Here is a 26,500-nt window from a genome sequence, read left to right on the forward strand (position 1 = left end):
TCTTGCAAATAGACCTCATATTTTATTTTATTGCTTTTGAAACGGCTCTGAGGCTAATCAATGATAAACTAAAGCTGACTCAAAGGTAAACAGACACAAAAATTAAATACATTAGTAGATGTCAGAGACAGTCTGACTGAGAACAAGCAGAGAATGGGAAGACCAGTTAAATGGAACTGCAGCTCAATGTTTTCTTTTTGAAAATTAAATCTGAAAGCCAGGAAAAGTGTTTAATATTGGATTAACTGGCTCACAACACAAGTCTGATGCAGTTTGCTGGCTCTGCCCAATTTCTTGAAAACGAAACTTAAATTCGCCACAGCTCCAGCTCCTCGTTGAAACAATTCTTTTTGATCAACCTATACCAGGGGTAGGCAACCTCGGCTCTTTTATGACTCAGGGACTTCAACTCCCAGAATTCCTGAGTCAGCATAGCTGACTCAGGAATTCTAGGAGTTGAAGTCCCTGAGTCATAAAACAGCCGAGGTTGCCTACCCCGGACCTATACCCACCAGGAATATCAATCAGACAAATCCCAATCTTTTTGTTAGTTTCACCATCAAACTCGTCTCTGGTCCTTAGGATCAAGCAAGCTTGTAGCCCTGCCTTACCCTCCCCACATCCAGAGGCTCTATGCAGCATCCTACAATCGTGGTTGAGAGTAGCCGACCTTTCCAGCATCCCAGCTAGCAGGAGCTTGACTGAACTAGAAGGGAGGGCGCCTTCACAACCCCTGGTTTCCCGACTTCAAACTTCCGCTTTACTGCGTCGGCTTGCATCTTAGTCAAGCAGAAGCATACCCACGACGTCGTGGAACTGTGGATGCAGGAAGCGGGAAAAGAAATGGAAAAGCAACCAAGCCCCCACTGAAGCGGAACCGATCAGCTCGATCAAATAAGGAAGCCGCCAGGCGGGCGGGAGACGGGATATTCAGGGAGAAGCAAGCAGCCCAACTTCGAAAGAAAAGACAGGGCGGTTTTCATCAGCGAATAATAGCCTTCGTTTGCCGCTTTTCTCGAGAATTTTGCAAAGGCCTTCGGGCTTAGCCGAGATTTAATTCCACAATCTCTTGCTCCCTCGAAGGCGCACGAGGGAGGGGGTCCAACTTGGTTTTCTACGCCGGATTTTCGATCCCCGCGTTTTTTCTTACTTTATATTGGCTGTTTCCCTCCGAATGGACACACCTTCCTATACACGCATTCACTGCCCACGTTTAACAACCCCAGAGTGGCCACAGATCTCTTGAGCCCTGCAAGTCCCCGCCAAAACCGCTACCTGCCAAAGGAAGCCGCCGCTCTTCCTCCCGGGAGTGTTATCGCACAGCTCGCAATTAAAGCTCTTTGCGGAAAAACTGACACACAAACACACAAACACACGCCCCGCTTCAGCACCCAGGGTAGCCCCGCCCATCCTTTCCGTGATTGGACGAAAGTCTGAGCTTTCGTCTAGAAGCGGAGGGAGTAGGTGCTGTCAGAAGAAGAGCCGACTTTCGGACCTCGGAGATTTCGATTTCCCAGGACTGATGTCAGAAACGGAGGCGGGACCTGAAAGGATTATGTAAATGAAGAGGACGCTGGCTATTGGCTGACGGAGTGCAAGCGTGTTGACTTTCCGGGTTGAGTCTGCGTGGTTGATGTTCGGGGTGTCTGAGTAGTGGGGCGGGGGGGGGGTTCGCTGACTAGAAATCTATCGAATTCGGGTCTAGAGGAAGGTTCCTGTTCTGAAAGGAATTAAATGGGTATTTTGGCTCTCTTCCCTCATGTGAGCATAGGATTCCCTGGTGTTATATAGGCTATATCACCGATATATATATATACATATTTGGGATTGCTATTTGGGATTGTGTGTGTGTATATATATATATATATATATATATATATATATATATATATATGTGTGTGTGTGTGTGTGTGTGTGTGTGTGTGTGTGTGTGTGTGTGTGTGTGTGTGTGTGTGTATATGTATATATATATATATATATATATGTATATATGTATGTATGTATGTATGTCTATGGAGATTCAGCCATCCAGGTCATGGTTGTCCCAAAGAGGCAGCTGGACTTCCTTGTTTTTCTTTGAAGACATTTCACTTCTTGTCCAAGAAGCTACTTCAGCAGCTGCTTCTTCTTCTTCTTCTTCTTCTTCTTCTTCTTCTTCTTCTTCTTCTTCTTCTTCTTCTTCTTCTTCTTCTTCTTCTTCTTCTTCTTCTTCTTCTTCTTCTTCTTCTTCTCCTCCTCCTTCCCCTCTCTCTCTCTCTCTCTCTCACACACACACACACACACATACACACACCCTTAAGAGCAATAAAGGCATTGACAAAGAAGTTAGCATCGTAGTGACTTGCATGGTGTGCGCTATCTTTGTATTCCTACCCAAGGAGGAGGACTTTAGGTATAACTGCACTAATGCAAACTGGTCATATTTTTGAAGGAGAAAGTGTAGGGTCTAGGGCAGGGGTCCCCAACCCCGGGTCTGTGGCATGCCAGCAACCGGTCGGCACAATTAAGCAAAACCACATCCATGGGATGCATTCTCTGGTCCGTGGAAAAACCTTTCTCCACGAAACTGGTCCCTGGTGCCCAAAAGGTTGGGGACCTCTGGTCTAGGGCATGTTTCGCCACTCTGAGATTCATCCACAAAAATGAAGAATTCCTGGAAAAAGCAGATGTCTTGTCTACAAACTGAACACAGCAAGGAAGAAACAACTACTAGAAGAAGTGGGGCCCTAGAAGAAGAGAGATGGCAGCATGTCACTCAGAAGCAAAAAAGAATGAGAAGACTATCCTTGCCACTGGAAGAAAACAAGGCACTATCCCTTTTGAGAGGATTTCTGGTGAGATTCTTGATTAATTGTCAGTCTTCACATATAACATTATATAAACTTTTATACACATTCTCCCTCCCCTTCCCCCATTTTTTGTCAAAGATAGGAGACCTATAATAAAATATTCTGCATGAAGCTCAGAATTCTGCTTGGGTATTCATTATGTATATCCCTCTGAGGATTCCCCAGCCCATCCAACTACAAAATGCAAAACCCCTATGCCCAGCTGTGTTTGACACAGTGATTTGTAAAAAAAATATCACCCCATGCAACTGGGCATCTAAAAGCCACTGGTTTGGAAAAAAGAAAATAACAAAGCATCTGCCATTTTCTGTCACTTAAGTACCAGCACATATTTTTAAAATACTGATATAATTTGTAATATCTTCAATAAAGAGTTCTCAAACTTAGGGTTGTGACATCCCCACTTTGGGGGGCTGGGGACGTGGGAAAGATGTAAATGAAAGGTGTTGGAGTTTTGTTTGAGAAAAAAAACTATTCAGACTTGGATAAGCAAAGGTTGAGGGCTGTGAAAATTAATATATCAGTCTTTGGTCCCTGTTCTGGTCCTTGGTTAATTGCCTGAACCTATTGTTGGGAGGAACTCCCCAGTTCAGGCTCTGCGCAGAGAACAACAATAGAACGTGAAGCCAGCTATTGGAAAGAGAGGTTTAATCAAGGAGATTAAAGTGGAGTAACAATTCAGCATGAATCCCTGGCTAGCTAGACAGAATGGCCCTCAAACCTTTTTATACCTTTTCTTGGTTTTCAAAACTGTCATTTCTGATTCATGGGTTTAAAACTCTCATTTCTAAATTTGTCGAAGAGTGTCTATTGATGGGTTGATTTCTTTTATCAAGTCTGCCTAGGGAAACATTAATCTTAGCACCAGGAGGGATCCCGTGTAATTTATTTTATTATTATATACTTCTTAGTGTTTCTGTTTTAATCCTATCAATCTTAATTGTTGATAGCCGGTTCTGCATTCCTGTGTTTTAGACTTGATTCAAAAGCAATAAGACTTGATTCTTTGTAGCCTGGTTCTTCCTGTATTTGCCAAGGATTCTCCCTTTGGGGTGAAGGGTGGTGGTGGTGGTGTCCTGTTCTCATCACTATCTAGTTCAAGAATCATAGTAATTATATAGTAGATTAAAATTTAATTATTTAAGTGATATATTTATTTCTTGCTCAGGCTTAACTGCAACAGCATCAATACAGAAATTTTATTGGATGGGTTGCACATACTCATTTGTTATTTGATCATACCAAGTGCAAAGTCTGAGAATGCCTGGATTAGTTTTTGGCGACCGGAGCAGAGACGTTGGTGGGGACTGGACAAGGTGGTTGCTTTTCCTTCTGATGTTCGTCAATTAAAGCCTGTATACCTTTTTTGAACACTGGTTTCACTGCCATAGCAACCCCCATCCTAAAGGGAGTCGCAGCTCCCCCAGACAGAGCAACCAAGGAATCAAAACCCAGGTCTGTGGCCCCCTCTACAGCACGCTCCTTGGCCAAGTCAATGCAGTCATAAGCATAGTAGTATATGCTGGTTGCAAAGTTATATAGAGTGCTGACTCCAGGTATGAACCCCAAAGCGTTGTGTACATTTTGCTCTGTTTCATTTACACACTCTTTTGGTGATGAACGTTGCATTCGTGCATGCCTGTGGCACTGATGAAGCCAGGAATGAGAACCATGCTGTGGCCAGAAGTAGCTGCCATTTCTAAGCACCACTTGGAAGAATCTGCTGCTGTTGGTGACCACTCCACCACAAACATTCCCCAAATTGTGACAGGCTGCAGCAGCTGTTGGAAATGATTTGTATTCATGGTACACCTGGCCATGCAAGACAGCTCCATTGACCTGCATCAGGCCTCGGCAGTACCTAGCTTGTTTCTGGACTAACTGGTCCAAATTGTACTGCAGGGCAGCAAAGCTTGTATTTTCACCTGTAGATTTAGCTGTGTCCAGGACCTTTATCATTGTCAACAGGAGGGCACTTGCATCTTTCTGCCCTAGTTCCTGGTAGAGGTCTAGCCCAAGGGTTTCGGCATGTTGGCTGCAGCTTGCATTTTGCAAGGCAAGAGTCAGGGCAGCTTGAATCAAAATCTGGGCTGGTCGAGGCACACTGTTAAAATGTTCGAGGTTAGCAGGCATTAAGTCGCTGCAAGAAAGCTCCTTTCCAGGCAACTGGATGGAATTAGAAGAGATGGAAGTGAGCAAAGTGCGGAGAGAAGCAAGGCTGGAATCTGAGGCGGAATTTTCAATATTGTTTCTTGAATCAATTGTAGTCACCAGATGCCCTCCCAATCCATGATGTGGCAGGAGGCCAAGGAAAGTCAAGAGCATCAGAGACGGTGATAAATTCATGTCAGCTTCTCTGGGCACTGCTACAATGGGAAGAAATTTATTTGTTAGTTCATTTAAATAATATAGAAAGCCACCCACCCCTGGGCAACATACAAACATTTAAAAAAAACAGCAGTTAAAAACAATAAACCACGATCCTTGAGTTAAATGATACATTCCAATGCTAAAATCCCATCTACAGTAGAAACGAGCCTTATGAAAAACTAATAGGGTTGTGGCCATCCAGGCATAGAAGGCAAAGTTCCTGAGTCCAACGAGATGACATCATTTAATGGAAGGACCTGGAAGCTGCGCTATCTGCTAGATTGATGGAACAAGCAGAAACAATAGAAGAATGCCAAGTGGTGGAGGGACAGATTTATAGATAATGACCAGCACATTGAATTGTACCTAAAAGCCTCAGAGTACTGCTGTTATATGGAAATAGTGAGAGATACCAAAAACCGCTCTCAGTGCTGCTTTCTGGATCAATGGCAGCTTCCAAATGCTCTTCATGAGCAGCCATATGTGAAGTATGTTGCAGTAATCCGACTGTAAAAAAAAATGACTAAGGGCATTGATTGATGTGAGCAAGGACTTCCAATCTAGAAATGGGAACAATTGATGCACAAGCTGAAGAAGTGCATCCCAGGAAGAATTAGAGATGGAAAAATAACCAAATCATAACCACTCAGCTTGGCAGGGTTGAATCGTATTCTCCCCTAGGTAGATCATCACAGTCTCCAGGTATTGGAAAGCTCTTTGAGAGCATCACTTGGTTGGGGTAGAGATGTACAACTTGATATCTCCAGCGTATTGATGATCCTGCACCCCTTACAAATGGATGATTTGACCCAATGGCTTTATGCAGATATCAAACAGGACTGGCAAGAGTTTTTGTCATCCTTAAATTCCTCAGGACAAGAGGGGGTCACTACATTCCTGCAGCTCCAAGCCAATAGAACAACGTCTCTTGTATGGTGCCCAGATTAGCAATAATGGTTGGCCCCTTTTCCAATTTTGTACCATTGGAACTTGTTCAGGCCAAATTTCCAAGATTGGCCCTTCAAGTCCTAAAATGTGTCTCCAGTGTCACCCTAAGACTAGAGACAGACCTCATGAAAATGGAGGCTAGAGTGTGGGTGACCACGTTTAACTATGAGTTTAGATTACCCGTTTTTCCCTTTTGTTTTGCCCCACTAAGGGATATGAAGGATAAATTTTAGTCCATATGGAAAAAGTCAATGACAACTAAAACATCATCCTTGTGATGGAATGTAGTCTGGATTCCCAGGAGGAAGAGTGTATTCCAGTGGAGAACTCAGTTCAGATAGATGTGAACTCTCACACTAAAGGTGTGAGAGAAAGAGGGAGAAGATTACTCCTCCCTAATAGTTCCCAGAGTACATGCTTTATGAAGATGGTAGCTTGCTTCAGTTTGCCAAGATTCTGTTCATATGTGAGGAACAAAACAAAACAAAAACCTGCTTGAGAGAATCACCTATCTTTCTTTGTCTGGGGAGCCTGAATTCCTTGAGCTTCTCTCCAGGTCTTCCACTCAGCATGGGATATGATTAGGCCAAAACACTCATTAAACAGTGAGTAGCAGACACAGGCCTAGTCAGGTCTCCAACCATTATTGCCAATGAATCCAACAGATACTTGGCATCCCCTAAGGCCTACTTAACTAATCTTGAGGTATTTAACTATTAGAGGGCCTTTACTCTAGCACATTGATATGCCCTCCCTTCAGCTATCCTTGAAGGTCAATAGAGGAAGATCCCCCACCCAGAGAGACAATGCCCTGTGATTCTCAACTCCCAGAAACAACAAAACGTGTATTTCTCTAAAACAGAGGCATTCGTACCTGCCTCATCTCACCATTATTGCATAAATACCAAGGTCCACAGGACAATTTTACACCTCTCTCCTGCTTTCAGGTACCAACCCTTCTACAACATGTTGCCCGGTTCTGCACAGCAATATTTAAAATCTGTCAGAAAATTTGTGCCATAAACCAGTTTTAATGAAGAGCTAGTTCACTATTCCAGAGTGCTCTATACTGTGATAGGTCTAGTTTGCCATGCTCCTTTACTTACATGCTTTTAATGCTCCTACCCCTTCTTTTAGATTGTTCTGGTAGATTTTTTTTAGCTTTTTATATTTACTTTTTTCCATACCATCCCGACCTTCTCTGCTCTCACCTGAATGGAAGGGAAGAGCTTACGGGGCAGATGGTTCCATACCTGCCCACCCCTCTCTCACCCAGGAGAAAAACAATAACAATGCTCCAGAAAACAACCTCTTTGAAAATCCTCACCAAAAACCTCTTAAACCAAAGAACAAAGGCCCAACTCTGTACGGATACTAATTCTCCAAATAACAAGGGAAGGAAAGTCCTGAAAGTCCTTGTAAATCAGTTTGTTGAGCTGTCATGGCAGTCTGCTAAGATGGACGAAACTAGCATAAAAAAGTGAAGATGACAAAAAGGCCTCTATTGCATGTGGGCAGTCCAGTGGCAACCACAGGACTAATCTAGGTGGAACTTGGCTTGATACAGTCAAGTTGCTTCCTAGCCACAGTGAAAATGCAAATTCAATCGATTTCATAAGCTGAATTCAGTTTAAGGGCAGACTTGCACACTCAAGAGACATTAGGCATCTATCTTCATTTAGTTGGCTGAGAACTTACTCTTCCAGGCCATCAGGCTAAAAAGCAGGAGACCATGAGTTCAAGCCATGAAAGATAGCTGAGTGACCTTGGGCCAGTAACACACTAGATTCAACACTGGTTAATAGGGTTGTTGTGGAGAAAATAGGAAGGTATGATGCATATGTTCACTGCCTTCAGTTATTTGTAAAAATAATAAAGGCGGGATATAAATGGATAAAACACTACATTTTCCAAAATAAGGAACCATAATCGTCATGCTCAAGCAATGAACATGGTGCAACCTTTCACAAGATTGTTAATCTACCAATCTAGGGTCACCCATTCTAGGGCCCTCTTACCCTAGGTAAGGGTTGGCCAGCCTTGGTAAGGGATGGCCAGAACATCTACAGAACTCGATTGTGGAAACGGTGGGCTTCCCCCAAATCAGAAGTTAGGATTCAGTTGTCTGACTTGTGCCATAATTCAAACAAAAGACCAAGTTAGTGCAGCAAGAGCCAACTGGCTCACCGCATTTCAGCTGCTTTCTTGCCACTACCAACTATGTTAATGCGCCAGCATGGTTCTACCTTTGATGCTGATCTCCCACTAAAGAAACACAGGCTTGACAGCGTGACACATTATTCTTACTTCCAAATTAACCCATTTCTTTGCTCATATTGACACCTATTCTATGCCTTGTCTCCCATTCCTTCCCCCGGGAAAGAGAAACTTACCTGCTTTAGGAGGCAACACAAACAGAAAATGCTTCAGAGTGAACTGAGAACTGATTAAAGTTGGTCTTTATACACCCTTATCTCTGGCAATCAGTCTTATCTGCAAACCTCATTACAACACTCTGTGCCCCTGTAAAGTTCTGGCCTCTTAGTCTTCTGCCAAAGCCCTCAGGGTTACTTGTCTGATTAATGCCTATGTTTCATGCAGTTTTCCTTTATTTTATGGTGAATGGGGTAGAAATTCCTGAGTAGCCCACAGGTAGAATCATAACAAGAGGGAGAAACAGGTAATGCTGAGTAATGCATTAAGGGGAGAAAAGAACAGCATATCAGTTGCTTTGTTTGTATAGAACAAACATTTATGTCTACACATCTGGAGTTACAATGGAATGAGCGATGGTCAGCCATCCTGATCTCTAATCCTCTATCAGACATTTTTGGTTAGTTCATTCAGTTAAGAGCCTCTTGTCCGGCCACCCTTCTCTTCCAACCTCTCCCATCTTAAGACTGATGTATCCTACTGTCATTGCATTTACAATTAGGAACCTGAATCGCAACCCATAGTGGCTTAAACTCTGCATCAGAATAATAATCAGAAACGGCAGCAAAGAGGCTGTTGTTTTGTCCTGGCAGCAAAGTTCCATGTGACGTAGCACAGAGCCTTTACAACATCCGACACAGCCTGAAATCTAGACCACCTTTGTTGCTTTAATTAGAGTAACTCTGTTTTAACAAATTAACACCAAAGTGAGCCAATACTTAAAACTGTGGCAGTTTGGTTTATTGATTTATTCATGTGCCTGTGGAGGTCAGCTACAAAAATGAATGTCCCCTTTACCCTGAAGGGGCAAAGGAGTGAGCTTCCCTCCACAGAAAAAGAAGCATGGGATATAGGGCATGGGATGGGGAATAGTTTCTTAACTGCAATGCTAATGACAGCATGCATGCTAACTCATAACTGACTTGCCAGTGTTACTGAGAGGAGCTAATTGAACTGGGAGTAAAACAATCCAATTTAAGGAACATAGGTGGGCTTAGAAAAAGGCACAATGCCAGCAACTGCCTCCTCATACTTGTTCCCTAAGTAGGAAATAATGCTCACAATCGCAATAAGGACAAACCCTCCCGCGCCCAAACATACACACTTTGAACCTGAAAATACTAGGAATTACTACAATCACCCTGTTTCTGTTGAAAGCAAAAGAGAAATATCAGTAGGAGAATCCTTTACAATATTCTCTCATGTCTGGCGAGCTCCCAAATCTTCTGGCTGTTTTAAGCAGTCACGCCCAGGACAAAGGCAGAGAAATCTCATCAGGATATTTTATACTTTATTTTTTAGAATCAATCAATGTTCTTTTTTTTAAAAAAAAAAATCAAAAGTACAACAAAGACGTGCACAAATGTCCACCATTGTTATATATCATCCAGCTGACACTGGGCGGATTTCAGAAGGATAAAATGTAAAAACAACCCTTACCAAAGGAGGCAAGGCAGAAATATCAGAGATGCATGCAAACTACAACTTTAATATCTCTTGTATCATTATCCCATCACTATTTTTTTTAGCAAGGTTTGGTGATGGTTTACTTCCAGTTCCTTTTTTTTTTTTTTTGTTTTGGAGAAATTTCACAAAAGGAAAAAAAGCAGAGGAACGAAAGAAACCAATACTGATGTGTTCAGGTAATTAAGGCAAAATGTGACATATGTGCCCATGATCTCTAAGCCGAACCGGAGACAAAAGAGGCAGATCCACAAACAGACCAAACACTGTGAAAAGCCAGTATGTCACATTTTTGCTTGGCAAACCAGATGGTAAGGGCGATTCTTAGTGACTCTAAGCAAAACGAGACTAAGGAATGCCAGGAAAGCAAGGGCAGGCAGGCAGGCAATAACCCGGAGCGGTTTGAAAAGTGATTTATCACATCAGCATTAACAACAACCGCATCTAATCATAGGGCAGAAGTTATGAGCTGTTTACTCTTTTTTTTTTTAATTCTACTCCCTTCACATGGGTGATCATACAGATTTTTATTGCTATATAAAAGTTTAGTTTCTGTATTCCTTCCCTAATGTTTTCCCTGGGGATGTTGCTGACTGCTCTCAATCTTGCCCAATCCGGCCCCAAGGCTTGGTTTCACTGGTCATTTTGACATGCTAAGGGAGGTGTCTTCAATTCCCTCCGTCTTCGTCGTCTTCTTCAATTCGCAGGCACTTCCTCTTACTGGAAGGACGTGGTCCATCCTCATCACTGGAATCTGCAGGGCCGAAGTCAAATGTGAAAATAGGGATAGATTAAAAAGTGGTGCTTAGAAATACTTGCTGTCACTTATTCCTATATTCTAAAATCATAAAGCTTATTGAAGGTAAGGCACAGAGCTTCTCTATGGCAGGGCTTTTCAGCCTTTTCACCCATTGTACCACTTTTAGGATATGGCAACATCCGAGTACCACCAGTCACCTAGCAAGGTGTCAAAAACTTGATGACCAAAAAAAAAAAAAAAAGGAAAAAAGTGATGAAGTACAGGTAGTCCTCGACTTACAACAGTTCGCTTAGTGACTGTTCGAAGTTACAATGGCACTGAAAAAAGTGCCTCCCAAGCCACAGCCCAGCATATCTGTTGAGGATTGGCAGCAGGGGTGGAGTGGGGGTGTTTGGTTTTTATTCGCCCCGTCTGCTGGGTGATTGCGGCAGGTTTTGGTCACTTCACATGACCCTGGGACACTCTGACCGTCATAAATATGAATCAGTTGCCAAGCATCTGTAAATCACAAGACCCTGGAAATGCTGCAACATTTCAGCTGATCAGCGCTTCTTCTGGGCTCAGAAGCTCCAGGATCAGCTCCGAGCTCCAGCTGGAGCCTGGCGCTTGTTGTGATTCAGGGTCAGCCTGTGGGTTCGGCAGTTGGGTCGGATGACTCAGAGGAGGAGGAGGGGGGTGTTGAAGACCTTGCTGAGGGGGTTGAAGATCTTGCTGATGAGAGCCCTCAGCCAGACCCCTCCCACTTGGTCACCACAGAGACCCAGCTGTGTGAGCCTGACAGCGTGGATGAAGATGACCCACAGCTGGCCCTGTTCAAGGACGCCCGACGCAGGAGGCAGTCAATTAGGACTAAACAGAGGAAGGCAATGGGGCTTCTCGGAAGGAGGCAGAGAGAAGCCACGCCCTGAACTCAATATAAGGGGAATGTGTGGGGAGGGCTGGTTTGCTGAAGGCAACCGCTTGGATAGTTCGTGTTTCTTAAAGCTCCTGTTTCTTGGTTCGTGTCTTGTTTGTTTTTGTAGCTATAAATTTGGCAGGCGTAATTCCAGCCTCTTGCCGTTTGTAAAGGGGTTGTCCCTGCCTTTTCTGCAGGGCCGGTAGCAGGCTGGTACAGAACAGCGCTGATCCTGGAGCTTCCACTGAGCCCTGACAGCCCTGCAGCTCCAGCCATCTCTCGCTCAGGCTTGTGCGGTGCTGCCACCAGTTCAGCTCATTCCCCTCCCCCGCTACCACTTTTCGAGGATGGTTGCGTACCACCTGCCAGGTGCCAATGTACCACAGGTGGTACCCGTACCACTGGTTGAAAAGCCCTGCTCTATGGAACACAATTCAATCTAGGATTCAACCATGAGAAACTGGAGAGACTAGGCTTATTAAGAAAGGTATTTCAGGTAGCAAAATGTGTGACTAATTTTGTTCTATCTTTGGAGGCAAAGCTTATGCAAACTTAAAACCAATGTATGGTTATGTGGACCCAGATAATGCCACTTTCAGCCTCAAGGTCTGATATATCTTAGGCTGACAGATGATCTTCACTCTTCTTGAAAACATCAAGTGAATGACAAATAACACAAATTGGGATTCTCAAGTATGATGCTAATGTACCTGGAAGAAGAGCTGGCAACAGTAGTTCTTAAAAGAATTATTGACATAGAATTATAAACAGAATGTCTTTTATTTATTTTTTAATGTTTTATATTGCTGTTATGAGCCGCCCAGAGTTGCTTGACAGTGACATGGGCTGCATATAAATTTATTAATAAATAAATAAATATCAGGATGTCATTTAGAGCTCAATTATGGCACAGCAAATGTCCTTTTAAACCAGCATTATGTTTGATCCAACTTAACGAATAGCCAACATTACATTTGTAGCTTGTAGGACTTGGGCACTGTGACAGCAAAATAGGCTATGCATGACTTCAGGTCTTTGTCATGATTTTTGATCTGACCCATCGTAGTCTGCATTGCATATTGGCTTTATTTTCTAAACAAAATCTGGGTCGGTGACTTGTAACAGTTTGATTTGACGCATCACGAAGACTAGAAACAGATGTTTAAAACCCCAGAATTAGAGCCAAGCATACCTTGGCCATGGTTTTTCTCTTCATCAACCAAGCGGCTTCTTTTAGGGCCCAAAGGATGCTGGATATGCTCTTCTCTGCAAATAGCAAGAAGAAACAGCTTGTCAGGACAAACCAAGAGAGGGGGATCAAGAATACAAATTGCTTGCTACATCCACCAAGCCCATTTCTCTTACACTTTAGTCCTTCCCAGTGCTTTTTTTGTATAAGAAAAAGGTGCCGGAATTCACTTGTCATACAACCCACCTTGCCTATCCTACAAGGTTCCATCTAAAAAAGGTGCCGGAACTCCGTTCTGAGCGTTCTATGAGAAAAAAAGCCCTGGTCCTTCCATCCTCAGAACATTCTATAGAAAAAATCATTTCTAACAAGTCTCTGCTACCATATTTCCATTTCCCAAGTGCAGACCAGTGTTGAAACCAAAGCTGACTCCAAAGGAAGAGACCACTGAACTGATAACCAATTGATTGTGTGCCATCAAGTTATTTTCAACTCCTGGTGCAGCTAGGCAGATTTTTTTCTCTATGATGATCGATTCCTAACCGGTTCTTTCAAGTCTCCCAAATGGCGCATTCATGTCTACCGTAACTCATAAATGTAAACTATCAGGCCAATGTCACTCCTTAATAATGACTACAAACTTTCACATCTATTCTAGCTGAAAGACCTACATTTTTTTTTTACAGGATTATATACACGAAGACCCGCGTGGCTTCTCACCTAAAAAGACAACTAAAAGGTAACATAAGGGTAATTTTGAATATAATTGAACATTTACAACAACGTAGTGACAAAGAGGTTGCATTAATTTTTCTGGGCGCAGAAAAAATGTTTTGACAACTTGAACTGGGCCTTTATGATTAAAGCAGTGGAAAAGATGGACTTTGGATCAGGCTTTATACAAGGTCTGGAGTCCATCTATACACTCCAGAAAGCTCAGATTATGGTGAATAGAGATTTGACAAAACCATGTGAAATTTAGAAAGGAACAAGACAGGGGTGTCCTTTTATTATTTATTCTGGTGTTGGAACTGTTAAATAGAGGTATTAGACAAGGCAACAGAGCAAAAGGGCTACAACAGACATGTCAAACTCGTGACATTGCATCACATATCGGAACTTTTTCCCCATTGCTGGCAATGGGGTGGGCGCGGTTTCCTCATGACGTGTCTGGCCTGCGGGAGTTTGATACCCCTGGACTACAAGTTAAAATGCACAATTACAAACTTAGCACATTGGCTGATAACATGGTATTGATTGTGCAAGACCCGCTAAAGACCTTTGAATATGTTATGAGGAAGATCAAAATGTTTGGAGAAATGGCAGGTTTAAAAATTAATTAATTAAAGATGGCGATATTGCCTAAGAATATAAATGTGGAAGATCAGAAGAAATTGGAATTTAAAACTGGTTTTAAAGTTGTGGAAAAGATACAGTATTTGGGGGTGACTCTTACTGAGGAAAATTCTAAGCTTTACAAAATAAATTACATTAAAATATGGAAGGAGATAAAATTGGATTTAAATAGATGGCAAAAATTAATTTGTCATTAATGGGAAGGATTTCAGTAATTAAAATGAATGTACTACATAGAATGTTATTTCATTAGAGATTCTTCTTTTAAACAGTGGCAGAAAGATATATCTAAATTTATTTGGCAACATAAAACACCAAGGTTTAAATAGAAGCTGGTACAGGATTCTAAAGACAGAGGAGGTTTGGGTTTGCTGGATCTTAAATTATATTACAATGCTTGTTGTCTAGTATGGCTAAAAGATTGGGTAACTTTAAAAAATTCAAAGCTGTTAGACCTTGAAGGTTCTGATTTGAGATTTGGGTGGCATGCTTATCTGTGGTATGACAAAGTAAAAGTTAACTCTGGTTTTTTAAGATTCATGCTATTAGGCAATCGATTGGGCATGTATGGTGGAAGTACAAAAGAAGATTAGCTGATAATATACCACTTTGGCTATCACCTCACAAAGCACTACATAGAACAGGGATGTATCGGAATGTAAATGTATGATATATCGGGACTTACTGATATTTGGAAAAGAGGTATTCAAGATAAAAGACAAGAGAACAATTACTAAGTGAATGGTTTTTGTTTGTGATTGGTTTAATTATTATAGTATTTTTGAAAGATTTAAACTGGAGAAAAAAGTTTTGTTTTCACAGGAACAAAATCTGAGCTGGATATCCATTTATGTTCTGGAGGTGCCCACTTGATTGCTAAAGAATATAAAATGTTACTCGAAATGTAATTAAAATCCAGGTTCATTTTATCATATGTGGTGGTCTTGTAAAGATACTGGATAAACATACTGGATAAACATAATTATTATAATAAAGAAAAATATTTAAGAAACAAATATTAATGAAACCTGAAGCTTTTATGGACAAACCAATTGAAAAACAATTTGGGGTTCTATTCCTTCACATGGTGACTTGCTGTGAAAATCATACCTACCAAGCACTGGAAAGAAAAAGAGATGCTGACTATTGAAGAATGGATTTAAAAATTAACTAAATTAGCAGAAATGGCAAAATTAACAGCTTTGATTAGAAATAATGGACTAGACAGTTTTATAAGAGACTGGAAGCTGTTGTGGATTTTCTACATGTTACATACAAGAACAGATGGTTAACACAGGAATTTGAAGATTAGTGTAATATTTAGTTTTAACATGTTGTCTGTATGTATGTAGGTAAAAGGGGAAGAGATTTTTTTTCAGCATCCAGCCAGGGTGGATTCTATATTTAATGCTAAATTTACTTGGTATTTGGGACAGCTTTTTTCCTTTTGTGCACACCAATTTTTTCTTTTTTGTTGTTGTTAGTGTTGAATATACGTCTTTTTAATTTTGTTTGGTTTTGTTTGTTCTTCTGTTTGTTCATCTGCAGGTTTTCAAGGCCACTGGCTGATCATTACATGGCAGAGTTATATATAGCTGAGTTACATGCTCAGTTCAGTAGTTCTTGACTTACGACCACAATTGAGCCTAACGTTTGTGTTATTAAGCGAGACATTTCTCATATGTATGAACCAGTTGCCAAGCATCTGAATTTTGATCACATGACCATCGGGATGCTATAACGGTCTTAAGTGGGGAAAAACAGTCATAGGTCACTTTTTTCAGTGACGTAACTTTGAATGGTCACTAAATGAAAATTGAGGAGTGACTGTATTGGGCAACAGGTCAAAATCTCACAGCCAAAGAGGAATCCCTTTCCTGTGACTGCTCAGGATGTAGTCACTTTCCAGCTGTTGGTTAGAATTGTGGGATGGGCTGAGGATCCTGTCTCTACAAAGTGGATATGTAATTCTGAGTTTGAGGGGCAGCCCTGCCCAGTTCCAAGATCCCCTAGAAATAGGGGAAAAAACAAAGCTTTGGTAAATGCAGGTCATAGTTGTCTCAAAGGTGGGTTTTTTCCCCCCAAAAGGCAACTGGACAGTTTTTTTCCTTGAGGAAGAAGAAAACCTTTTGCTTCTCATGCAAGAAGCTCCATCAGTTTCAACAGGAAAGCTTTGGCAAGAAATAAATACTAACAAAAACTCAAGAACATTCAATTTCTTCTTGCCTATCCAGCAACTATTTACTCTGAAATATGTAAGATTGCTTTAACCCTTCCTGTCACTTTCTTCCTTCTGCAAGACATTTTCCCCTCATTCTGAACTTCTCTTCCCATCTCCCTGTTCTTACACCCAATACTCACGTTTCTGCTTTCAGCCCTCTTGGCTCCATTCCTTCAGGATGATCTTCTTCTGAGTGATCTTCTGAAATCAACAAGAGGAAGAAAGCACATCAACTGGGAAAGGCCAAAGTACCACAGGAAAAGGCTGGACCAATTTAGTATTAATGCTGGGCAGAGTAATTCATCTTTGATGCTCTCTGTCTGTTTGGGTAAGAAACATCAAGCATTTCTTATGGCACTGAAACATTCGGTTATAGCAAACAGTCAACCATTTACAATATTCTTTCTTATGGCTGCAGAAAAATCTCACTACAAGAATGGATGAGTATCATAGTTAGGAAACATGGAGAAACACCACCTCCCCCTTTTAGGCTACTTGCACATCAAAATACTTTGTACTACTAGAGAGACGAACAAACAGAACTGTTTATCAGTTTGTGATTCACTCTGCTTAATCTGTATTTTTTTAATAAGTAGGACTTTTTAACTGGGGTTTTATTGCAAGGTCTATATAATCTTTTTAATTGATTTTAAGTTTTGTAATTGTTTGTATTATTTTTTAAAAGAAAACCTTGTGAACCGCCCTGAGTCCTACGGGAGACGGGTGGTATATAAATTGAATAAATAAATAATAAATAAATAAAATCATTGACTGCTTGTGTTCCCATCAGCCACATGCTTGCCAGCCTTCTATGATGCAGAATGAAAATATATCAAGCCACCATACATGTCTGGGGGTTTGTTTGACAGCTAAGCAGGCCCAGGAATACGCCACATCCCAATGTGAGATTTCCAAGCTGAGAATGAGGACCAGAAATCTAGTTTGAACTATGTGCCTGTGGGTGGGATTTGGCAAAAGTTTTCCTGAATAGGAAAATGGGATAGTATTAGAAGACAGCAACCTATTTCCTACAGTCATGTGTTTTTTGAGAAACGAAAGTTAGCAAACACCACTCCATACTAAAAATGTTTTTGAGACAGCAGGGGAATGACAAGATGACCTGAAAAGTAAACTGGGCAAGAGATCAGCAGTAGTGAGAAAATGTTTCGGGTTTGATTTTGCAACAAGAAGAGCTGACCTTCGGTGTTAATATGTAACCCTTTTTTGTCTACTGCTTATTGAAGTTATAGATACCTAAATACAAAAACAAATAATTCAAACCAAGTATGCACAATTACAAAGGCAGGGACAGACAAAACGGCAGCGTATAAAGATACACCATCTTACAATTGTTCCTGTATATCACTGTATTCCAGGGATGGGCAACTTTTTATCTTATTGGTGGAGGTCTTCTGAAGATGACTAAGATCTGGTAGTGACATCAGCAAATGAGACCAGGCCAACATTCTTGTTCCTTCGGGCCTTTTGTGAGAATGGATGGGTTGCTTAAACTCAAAAGGGAGGTGCTTATCAGAAGCTTATAGTACAATTAGGGGGGGCAGGGGAGAGGGGAAGAGATGGTATAGAATTAAATAATTAAAAATAAAAAAATGTACTTCTCAGAATTGGAACCTGCGTGAAATTCAGCAGTATGAACCTGGGGATGGGGGATGTTAGATGGAAGCCAGCTGCCGCACACAGTTTGCCCATCTGACTTGGTGAAGTATCAATGAATGATTCCAAACCCTTTTAAATTTCCCTTCTCTTTACACAGAACTTACCAGCTTCCTGTTCTTGAGTCTCCCCCTCCATTTCTTCCGAAGCAATGAAAGCAGCCATGTGGCGTAATTGTTCTGGGTTGAGTTTAGCAGGGATGCGCCAGAAGGATTCCTGCAAGAAAAACAAATGCAAAGAGGGATCATTCCTGACCAGGAGATTACAACCTGCATCTGCTACTGTTTTTTTTTATTCCCTTGCAAATATTTTACCACACCACTACTAAAATCAAACTTTAAGTTTTAATTTAACATTCTTAATTTTTTACTCTTTTTAATTCTGTTCCTAATATTGCTTTAGCTTTGTCTCTTTTTGTGATTTTTATTCATAAACCACCCAGAGTCATTGGGATGAAGATGGATGGTGTAGAAATATGATCAATTAAATAAACTGCAAATGAGAACAGTTAAATTCACATCAGCCTAAAGGAAAGAATATCATCACTAGAAAATGTCATTGGAGGTCCAAATGAGAAAGAATAGATACAGTGGTACCTCGGTACTCGTCATTAACTGGTTCCAGGAAGCCCAACAAGCACCAAAAATGACGAGCACTAACAAATTTATCCGTAAGGATGACCCTTTGTTTTGACTGGAAAGGATAGCGATTCAGGAGGCAACTGACATTGACAAGTTCTAGCTTGCGCGTCAAGTACCAACAAACGAGTACTAGGACATTTTTGTGTCAAAATGCACTGAGTACCAAATTCGACATATTTCACAGCAGTCGACTATCAAGGTATGACTCTAGTAGGATAAAGAGCTAACTGCTCACAGAACATATACAGTAATAAAGATGTTACCAGCCATTTTAGTGTAAAAAATGGAAATTGCTGAATTACCCTATTGTGAAGGTGAGATCAGTATATAGCCAGACCCTATAACCCCAACCATTTTGGTCCCGTGAACTGGCAGTGGCGGGGCTTCAGCAGTTTCGGCTGCGGTAGGGGAATGGTTTTGTGCACACAACCTAAACCCTGCGCATGTGCAACTGAAGCTTCGCACACTTGCCTGCCACTTCGGCGGCCAGGTTCCAATGGGCCATGGCCCGGTAGTGGGCTGTGGCTCAGGGGTTTGGAACCCCTTCTGTAAGTATTTGAAAATGTTGTTCTTTGGAACTGAGGAAGAAAGATTGGTAAGTTATTCTCTTTTGCTTTTTCCAGCATCTAGTTCTATATATATTTCAACACATGCAAAAGAGTTTCTCTCAACAGAAACTGATATACAGTTAAACCCAATTGAAAATATGATTGCATCAAAATAATCTAAGCAATTCCTCTCTACTGAGCTCTGTAGTTTATCGATTTAATAAAGAAGAATATTAATGGTCAATAAATGGAAGATCTATCAAGCAGATGAAATCTTTCAAATATTTAGGCATTTACTTTAGTTCTCTACCAGCTGGGGCACTCAAGCAAGGGAACTAACTATACAGGCCGAAGGAGTATTTCTAGCAATTACAAAGTTTGCAAACTGGCCTGGGAATAATTTTGTCCTAGTTGCTATTAAGCTATTCAAATCCAAAGTTCTGGGTATGCTGCTTTATGAAGCCCAGATGTGTGTCTTCAGACTAAGTTTCTAAACACAATAACGTGCATCTCCCCTTTAATCTCTAATGTTGCATCACCGTTAGAACTGGGTTTACAGCCTACGCAACACTATGCCACTTTAGATGACGGCCAAGGGGAATCTTCTGACGGAACCTCCTTGGTTCATCTGATCCTGAATGACAGTTTTGTATCCACTTGAAAAGCCAAACTGAACAAAACCCAATATACTGTAGTTTGTCAAGAACAGGTCTACTTATTTTAGGCCTTGATAAAATCTTAGCAGATCTTAAATGGAAGGCCTGGGACAGATGCTTAATAAGGCCGGGGTCAAGTCTCCCATCTTAGAAAAATTACCCCATCTTTCCTATTTTTTAAGATCATGCATGCTCCATATAGGCAGCCTTTTTTTTCTGACCCAAATTGATAACACTACTTTCAGTGACAACTGAAAGATATTTCAACCTCCCATGTGAAAATCATATTGGTATATATTCAGATATGGAGATTGAATCAACGCACACTATGATCTATTAAAATATCCACTTTAAACATACTGCATAACAGCATTTATACAAAAGTTTAATTTCCCTCATAATGAAGAGGTCGTTGCTTTCCTTGTGGCATAATATTTAGGCAAAAAAAAACAGAGGTGGGAAAAAAACCCCTGAGTTTTCCCATTTAGAAAAAATAATACAAATAACACAACTGTTTCATGCCATGATAGACATTTCCTATAGTCTCTCCCTTTAAATTGGGAATGCCCAACCTTCCTTGGGCTGAGGGATTCATTCCAAAAATGAAAGGGGCCAAGACAAATAATTGTCTGATTTAAATTAAATTAAATTAATTAATTATGTGTCACATGATTATTCCCTTTATATTTCATTTTTCCTTATATATCAGAAGAGATACTATTCTCAGCCCAACCCATTCACATGGTTGTTGGGGGGGAAAATAGGAAGATGGAGTTATGTTTGCCACCATGAGTTAATTATAAAAATACTAAAAGCAGCATAATAATTATTTTTTTAAAAAAATGGTGCAACTTTTGGAAGCATCTAAGATTTACACTGAAGGCACAGAGAGGTCAGCTGTAGTCCCTCACATCAAAATCCTCACCTGCTCATTGGCTGGGGATCGCACCCCCAACTTCCACAACAGTTTCTGGAAATTTTTGTGCTCCATGGCATCCTCACTTTCTTCAGTCAAAGGCACCAAAGGAACAGCCTGGGCACATCCTGGGGAAACAAAAATCTATCCAGCTATAACTAGAACAAGTGAAGATTGCCCTTCTCTGTGCTGAACTTGGGATAAGTAGTTCTTTCCTGCGAAGAAAACTAGAGCGTAGACCTGAGCATTACTTTATGAAGATTGGCTTAATTAGTAATATGAAATAGCAAACTTTTCATGCTGGATGTAGGAATGACACTTCCCAAATGGACTAGTGTAGAATACTCTACATGGGCCTGCCATGGAAAAGTATCCAAAAGCTTCAGCTGGTGCAAAATGCGGCAGCTCAGGAAATTATGAGCTTCCCTAAATGGACACATGTTATACCTCTGCTCTGTGAGCTGCATTGGTTGCCAGTTTGATACCAGGTCCAATTCAAGGTGCTGGTTTTGACGCTATTTGGCACTGGGCCCAGATTATCTGAGGGACCACCTTCTCCCTATTACAGTGACCTGTCCCATGAGATCTGGCAGGAGAGGCATGCTGTGCTTAGGTCTGTGAAAGAGTTCCATCTGAAGGGACCTAAGAGGTGAGCCTCTTCTGGAATATCTTTGCTCCTGAAGTGAGGCTATCCCCAGCCCTTATGGCCTTCCAGAAAGCCTTCAAAATGTGCTTCTTTCAGCAAGTCTGGGGATCTCTTGATAATAGGGAAGCCTGCATGCTGATGGCATTGTATGTTAAATCCTCCCTCTCGTGATTTCATTTTATCTCCTCTTATTGCTTTAATGCGTTTGTAAAATGTTTTAATTCCTGGTTTTATGGTCAGAGTCACTTTTGAGTGAAAGGGGCAGCCATGTAAATTTGTCAAATAAATAAATATGACAACCCAGTTTGTTTCTATTTACCATCCTCTCCTCGGGCAGCAGCTGTTCTGTTCAAGCAGTTTTGAAGCCAGAGCAAGGGGCCAGCAAAACCTGTGGGGCGAAATTGCATGGGAAAATGAGCAAGCCCAGAGATGCAAGCAAACAGCAAAATAATAATAATAATAATAATAATAATAATAATAATAATAATAATAATAATAATAATAATAATAATAATAATAATAATAATACAGGCTCAATGATCTAATCTTACAAGATGCCCCAATTACATACTGACTTCAGGATATCAGACCCCTTTGCACGAATATAATCACACAAATTGAAAATCCCTCTTCCCCCTTCTGATATCCATCAGCAGTCCTCCTATACCAAAGATTCACATTATCGTATTCCTGAATACGATATTCCTGTACACCGAGAGAAGGAAAATGTCACGGAACAAGGCAGTCCCATTTCAGAAGAACCCGAAAACAATAGCACACTTTAACATATCAAAGTTCTTAGAAACAGGAATACCAGCAAAACTAGAAAACAGACTGTTGTAGAGTTTCGTGACCTGAAGCCCATCACAAAAAAAGCTCAATTTCAAAAATTGCTCCTAGGAGTTGGGCTTCTTATTTGCAAGGATAATGGGGAAGGAAAAAGTGAAAAGCAAATTCAATCAGAATAGAGCTGGAAGGGACCTCGGAGGTCTTCTAGTCCGGTCCTCTGCTCAAGTAGGAGACCCTTACAGAATCACAGAGTTGGAAGGGACCTCGGAGGTCTTCTAGTCCAACCCCCTGCACAAGCAGGAGAACCTTACAGAAGTACAGTGTGGTTTTTTTTTTTACAAATTATGAAATTACAAGAAGGAACGATAATCCCACTTGAGTCCAAGAAATAAAATACATCTAACAGATGTGGCTTAGGCCCCTATCAAAATATGGATAACACATGGGGATTATGGGAGAAATGCATAGGAAAAAAGTCCCCGCTACGTCAATTAGTGATCTCCAAAAACTCCCACCCCGTATCGGATTACTTATTTCTCCTGGTAAAACCCTTCTACAGCCACAGTATGCAGAGTTATATAGTTTGGAAGCTAGAGAATTTGGTTATCCCATGCTCCACACCATTCTGGGTGGTTGTGCAGGCATATACATAGAATGAAGGCTACTGCTAAGCTTGTAAGCCGCCCTGAGTCTTTGGAGAAGGGCGGGATATAAATGGAATTAAAATAAATAAATAAATAAATAAATAAATAAATAAATAAATAAATAAATAAATAAATAAATAAATAAATAAATATCTGGATAATTTTTTAAGAGATCATTTGAAGGGGGAGAAATTCTCCCAAGTTCAGAAAGCTGAGTAATTTGTGTCCCAGCCCTATAATTTTGTGACACTAGACAGCACTGTAGTTCCTCCTTTTGCAGCCAGGGAGATCAATTCCTCACCTTCTTGTCTAAGACTTTGTACAAGTTTTCGATCTGAAGCGCCTCCCCACATTTTCTCAGACCGCCCGTCCCAGGATTTTTGGTCCTTGTCATTTCCAGGATCCTCCTTGGCCAGTTCTTCTTCTTCTTCTTCTTCTTCATAATCCAAGTCATCCTTTTCCTCTTCATCTTCCTCTTCCTCTTCACCATCTCTCTCAGCCAGGTCAGGCACCTCAGAATCTTTGGGGAACGAGGCTTTATTCTGAAAGAAAGAAACTAAGTCCATCTCTTAAGAGTACAGAACAGCAGGAGATGCTAAGTTAGGGTGTTCCTCCTTCGATAATCCACACTAAAGAGAAAAAGAACCATCACTTCAGATGTAATAATGGCAGTCTTATCAACCCCAGTATTTTTGGCTGACTCAAATTAGTCTCTTAGAGGACATTTAACATAAAAAGAAAGATAAGATTTTGGAAATCCCTTGTGCTACCTTTGTTTTAACTGATATTTTGAAAGGCTCAGTTAGAAAAGATTGACAGATTGAAGGAAATGTCAATTTGACTAGAACAGGGGTCTTCAAACTTGGCCCTTCCTTTTATGACTTGTGGACTTCAACTCCCAGAATTCCTCAACCAGGTACACTGGCTGAGGAATTCTGGGAGTTGAAGTCCAGAAGTCATAAAAGAGCCAAGTTTGAAGACCCCTGGACTAGAACAACAATTCTGCTCTTGGGGGAAAGAATGGATGTTCAAAGAAGTAGAGCAGAAGGAAAGAAGAAAGCTCAAAGATCAACTATGGAGATTCCTAGTCATCCAGGTCACAGTTGTCCCAAAGGTGCTTTTTCGAGAGCAACTGGACTTTCTCTGTTTTTCCTTGAAGACGTTTCGCTTCTCATCCAAGAAGCTTCTTCAGCTCTTGACAGTTGCCTCTTGAAAAAAGACCTTTGGCAGAAAACTCAAAGATCATATCTGAGAATCTGCATCCGTGAGAGCAATATATATATATATATATATACATCCCTTCCCTCCTACTATTAAATAAATCAAACTAGCCCAGGATTTATCATGCTGTAGATGGATATATGTGGGCGTGCTCAAATTGTCAAAGTGAGGTGTGCAGATAGAAAAAAGGGTGGTGTGTGTGTGTGTGTGTGTGTGTGTGTGTGTGTAGCATACCGCTCTAAGGGAACCAGATTTGCGCTTGCGCTTCTTGTAAAGTTCCTTGCGATCAGACACCAGCCCTATGCTAAGCATCTTCTCAATAACGCGGGCTTTGGATCGTTTCGCTGTGATGTGCTTCATTACATTGGATAGGATATCTACAGAGGGAGAAAAGAGGCAAAGGCAGTGTGAGCAAACAGAAGGAGTATAGCAGCATATTCAGTTCCCCATGCTGGCTTCAAGAGACTACCTGTAATTATTTCAGAGAAGCCAGTTCAAAACTTGGTGATGGGGAGACAGAGACTGACAAATAGAGATGAGTAACTCTTAGCTTTAGGAGGCTCACTGGAAAATAATCCCTCCGCAGTAGAGAATTCACCACCAAAAAAAAAAGTGTGTGGGTAGCCTTAAAGAAGTTTCTGGTCCCAGCTCCTTCATCCCCAGCCAGCTTATCTCATTCCTCCAGACACAAGAGCTCTACTGTGTTGGCTGTAGATGAAACTGCTGCCAGCCAGCCAGGCACTCTCACCATCGGAGTCGCGGAACTCCTCAAAGAGCCTGCGAAGCTCTAGCTCCTGATCCTCGGTCCATAGCACAATGCGAGCCCCTTTCCTGCTGAAAGAAATAAACTGGGCTTGTCACTACAGTACCGATTAAAACAGCCTGCCTTTGCAACAAAAAATGCCCAAGAGTTGGGTTCATCTGTCAAAGTGTAGAGTCTTGTTGTTTTTTTCCCAAAGGTGTCTCTAGAACGCAATCTTCTAATTGAGAAAGGCAATATTTTGGCTGCTAAGGGCCCGTGTTAAGTTTGTTGGGCAACATAAGCCACACTGGACAGAATGATAATAACAGCCAAATGAACGGGGCTAGGATTTCTAGGGAGGAGGCAAAATGGGGAGGGGTATTATGGTCTGTTTTGTTTTCTAAGTCAGAGGTCCCCAATCTTTTGGGCACCAGGGACCGGTTCCGTGGAGAGAGGTTTTTCCGCGGAGCGGACGGGGGTGTGATTTTGTGTGCTGCCTGCATCCCGCGGATGGGGCTTTGCTTCTTTGTTCGGACCGGTTGCTGGCATGCCACAGCTCAGTACTGGTCCACGGACCAGGGGTTGGGGACCCCTGTTCTAAGTGGGTCAAAATTAGGGTAGTTCTCATTTAACTAATTTCCAAAGCAATAATGGCACTGAATAAATGGTACTTATGATTTATTTATTTATTTATTTATTTAATTAAATTTTTATACCGCCCTATTCCCGAAGGACTCAGGGCGGTTTACAGGGCAGAATAAAATATAATATAAAAATAGTATAAATTAAAATAGATTAAATTTCATAAGCCCAACAATTAAAACAATATTAAAAGCTAAAACCCCTTCAGTCCAGGCCTGATAGATCAAAAAACCAGGTTTTCAGATCCCGGCGAAATGAACGCAGATCGGGGGCGGTCCGAAGTTCCACCAGTAAATCATTCCAAAGGACAGGCGCGCCCACAGAGAATGCCCTCCCCCTGGGGATCACCCGCCGGCACTCCTTAACCATCGGCACCCTGAGAAGGCCCTCCCTGTGGGAGTGCACAGGACAATGGGAAGTTGATGCCGGCAGCAGGTGTTCCCTTGATCAGTCCTTGAAGTTCCAGTTGTCCTAGCATCCCCACGGTCACATAATCACAATCTGGGAGTTTGGCTACTGCCTCACACTTACGATAGCTGCAGTGTCCTATAGTCACATGATCATCATTTGTGATGTTCCCTGGCAGCTTCCCTCAAGTAGTCAATACGGAAGCTGGCAGGAAAGGTTGCAAGTTGCTCTGCCATGTTACTTGCCTGCTATCTTGCTTGGCAGCTGCCACCCCTGACCCGGCTGCACTGTAGCTGCCTGCAAGTCACTTGGGATTCACTTAACTACCCATGATCCTCATTTAACAATGGCAAGAGGGATTGCCGGGATTGCCGTCACCAAGTGATGCAGTCCCACGGTGTCACTCTTTATGACCACATTGCTTAACAATGGAAATTCTGGTCCTAATTACCATCGTTGACCAAGAACGATCTGTATCCTACAACTCA

The 26,500-nt window shown here is 41.5% G+C and overlaps 3 protein-coding genes across 3 annotated transcripts in view; all 3 read right to left on the bottom strand.

Moving 5' to 3' along the window:
* Positions 1–1,407, bottom strand: part of STAT2 (signal transducer and activator of transcription 2) — a 41,014-nt gene extending 39,607 nt beyond the window's left edge. Inside the window, exon 1 of the mRNA XM_083356165.1 lies at positions 1,276–1,407. The gene's annotated coding sequence lies outside the window, so the exon portion shown is untranslated. The remainder of the gene's footprint in view (positions 1–1,275) is intronic.
* Positions 1,408–3,980: 2,573 nt separating this feature from the next.
* Positions 3,981–9,864, bottom strand: APOF (apolipoprotein F). Its single transcript, XM_083353029.1, has 2 exons — positions 9,742–9,864; positions 3,981–5,215 (listed from the first exon to the last, which is right to left on the bottom strand). The coding sequence occupies exon 2, from the start codon at positions 5,193–5,195 to the stop codon at positions 4,119–4,121; it is 1,077 nt and encodes a 358-aa protein (XP_083209155.1). The 5' UTR covers positions 5,196–5,215; positions 9,742–9,864; the 3' UTR covers positions 3,981–4,118.
* Positions 9,865–9,874: 10 nt separating this feature from the next.
* TIMELESS (timeless circadian regulator) overlaps positions 9,875–26,500 on the bottom strand; it is a 57,755-nt gene continuing 41,129 nt past the window's right edge. Inside the window, exons 22-30 of the mRNA XM_083353028.1 lie at positions 24,969–25,054; positions 24,455–24,597; positions 23,301–23,541; positions 21,886–21,954; positions 20,930–21,048; positions 18,267–18,375; positions 16,626–16,686; positions 12,912–12,985; positions 9,875–10,818 (exon numbers count right to left, since the gene is read on the bottom strand). Coding sequence (XP_083209154.1) covers positions 10,733–10,818; positions 12,912–12,985; positions 16,626–16,686; positions 18,267–18,375; positions 20,930–21,048; positions 21,886–21,954; positions 23,301–23,541; positions 24,455–24,597; positions 24,969–25,054 — 988 coding nt within the window. The 3' untranslated portion in view covers positions 9,875–10,732. The remainder of the gene's footprint in view (positions 10,819–12,911; positions 12,986–16,625; positions 16,687–18,266; positions 18,376–20,929; positions 21,049–21,885; positions 21,955–23,300; positions 23,542–24,454; positions 24,598–24,968; positions 25,055–26,500) is intronic.

The sequence above is a fragment of the Vipera ursinii genome (assembly GCF_947247035.1).
Source record: "Vipera ursinii genome assembly, chromosome: 2".
Taxonomy (NCBI): Eukaryota; Metazoa; Chordata; class Lepidosauria; order Squamata; family Viperidae; genus Vipera; species Vipera ursinii.

Excerpts from the sequence above, each read along its gene's own strand:
- APOF (XM_083353029.1), bottom strand. The coding sequence starts at position 5,195 with ATGAATTTATCACCGTCTCTGATGCTCTTGACTTTCCTTGGCCTCCTG.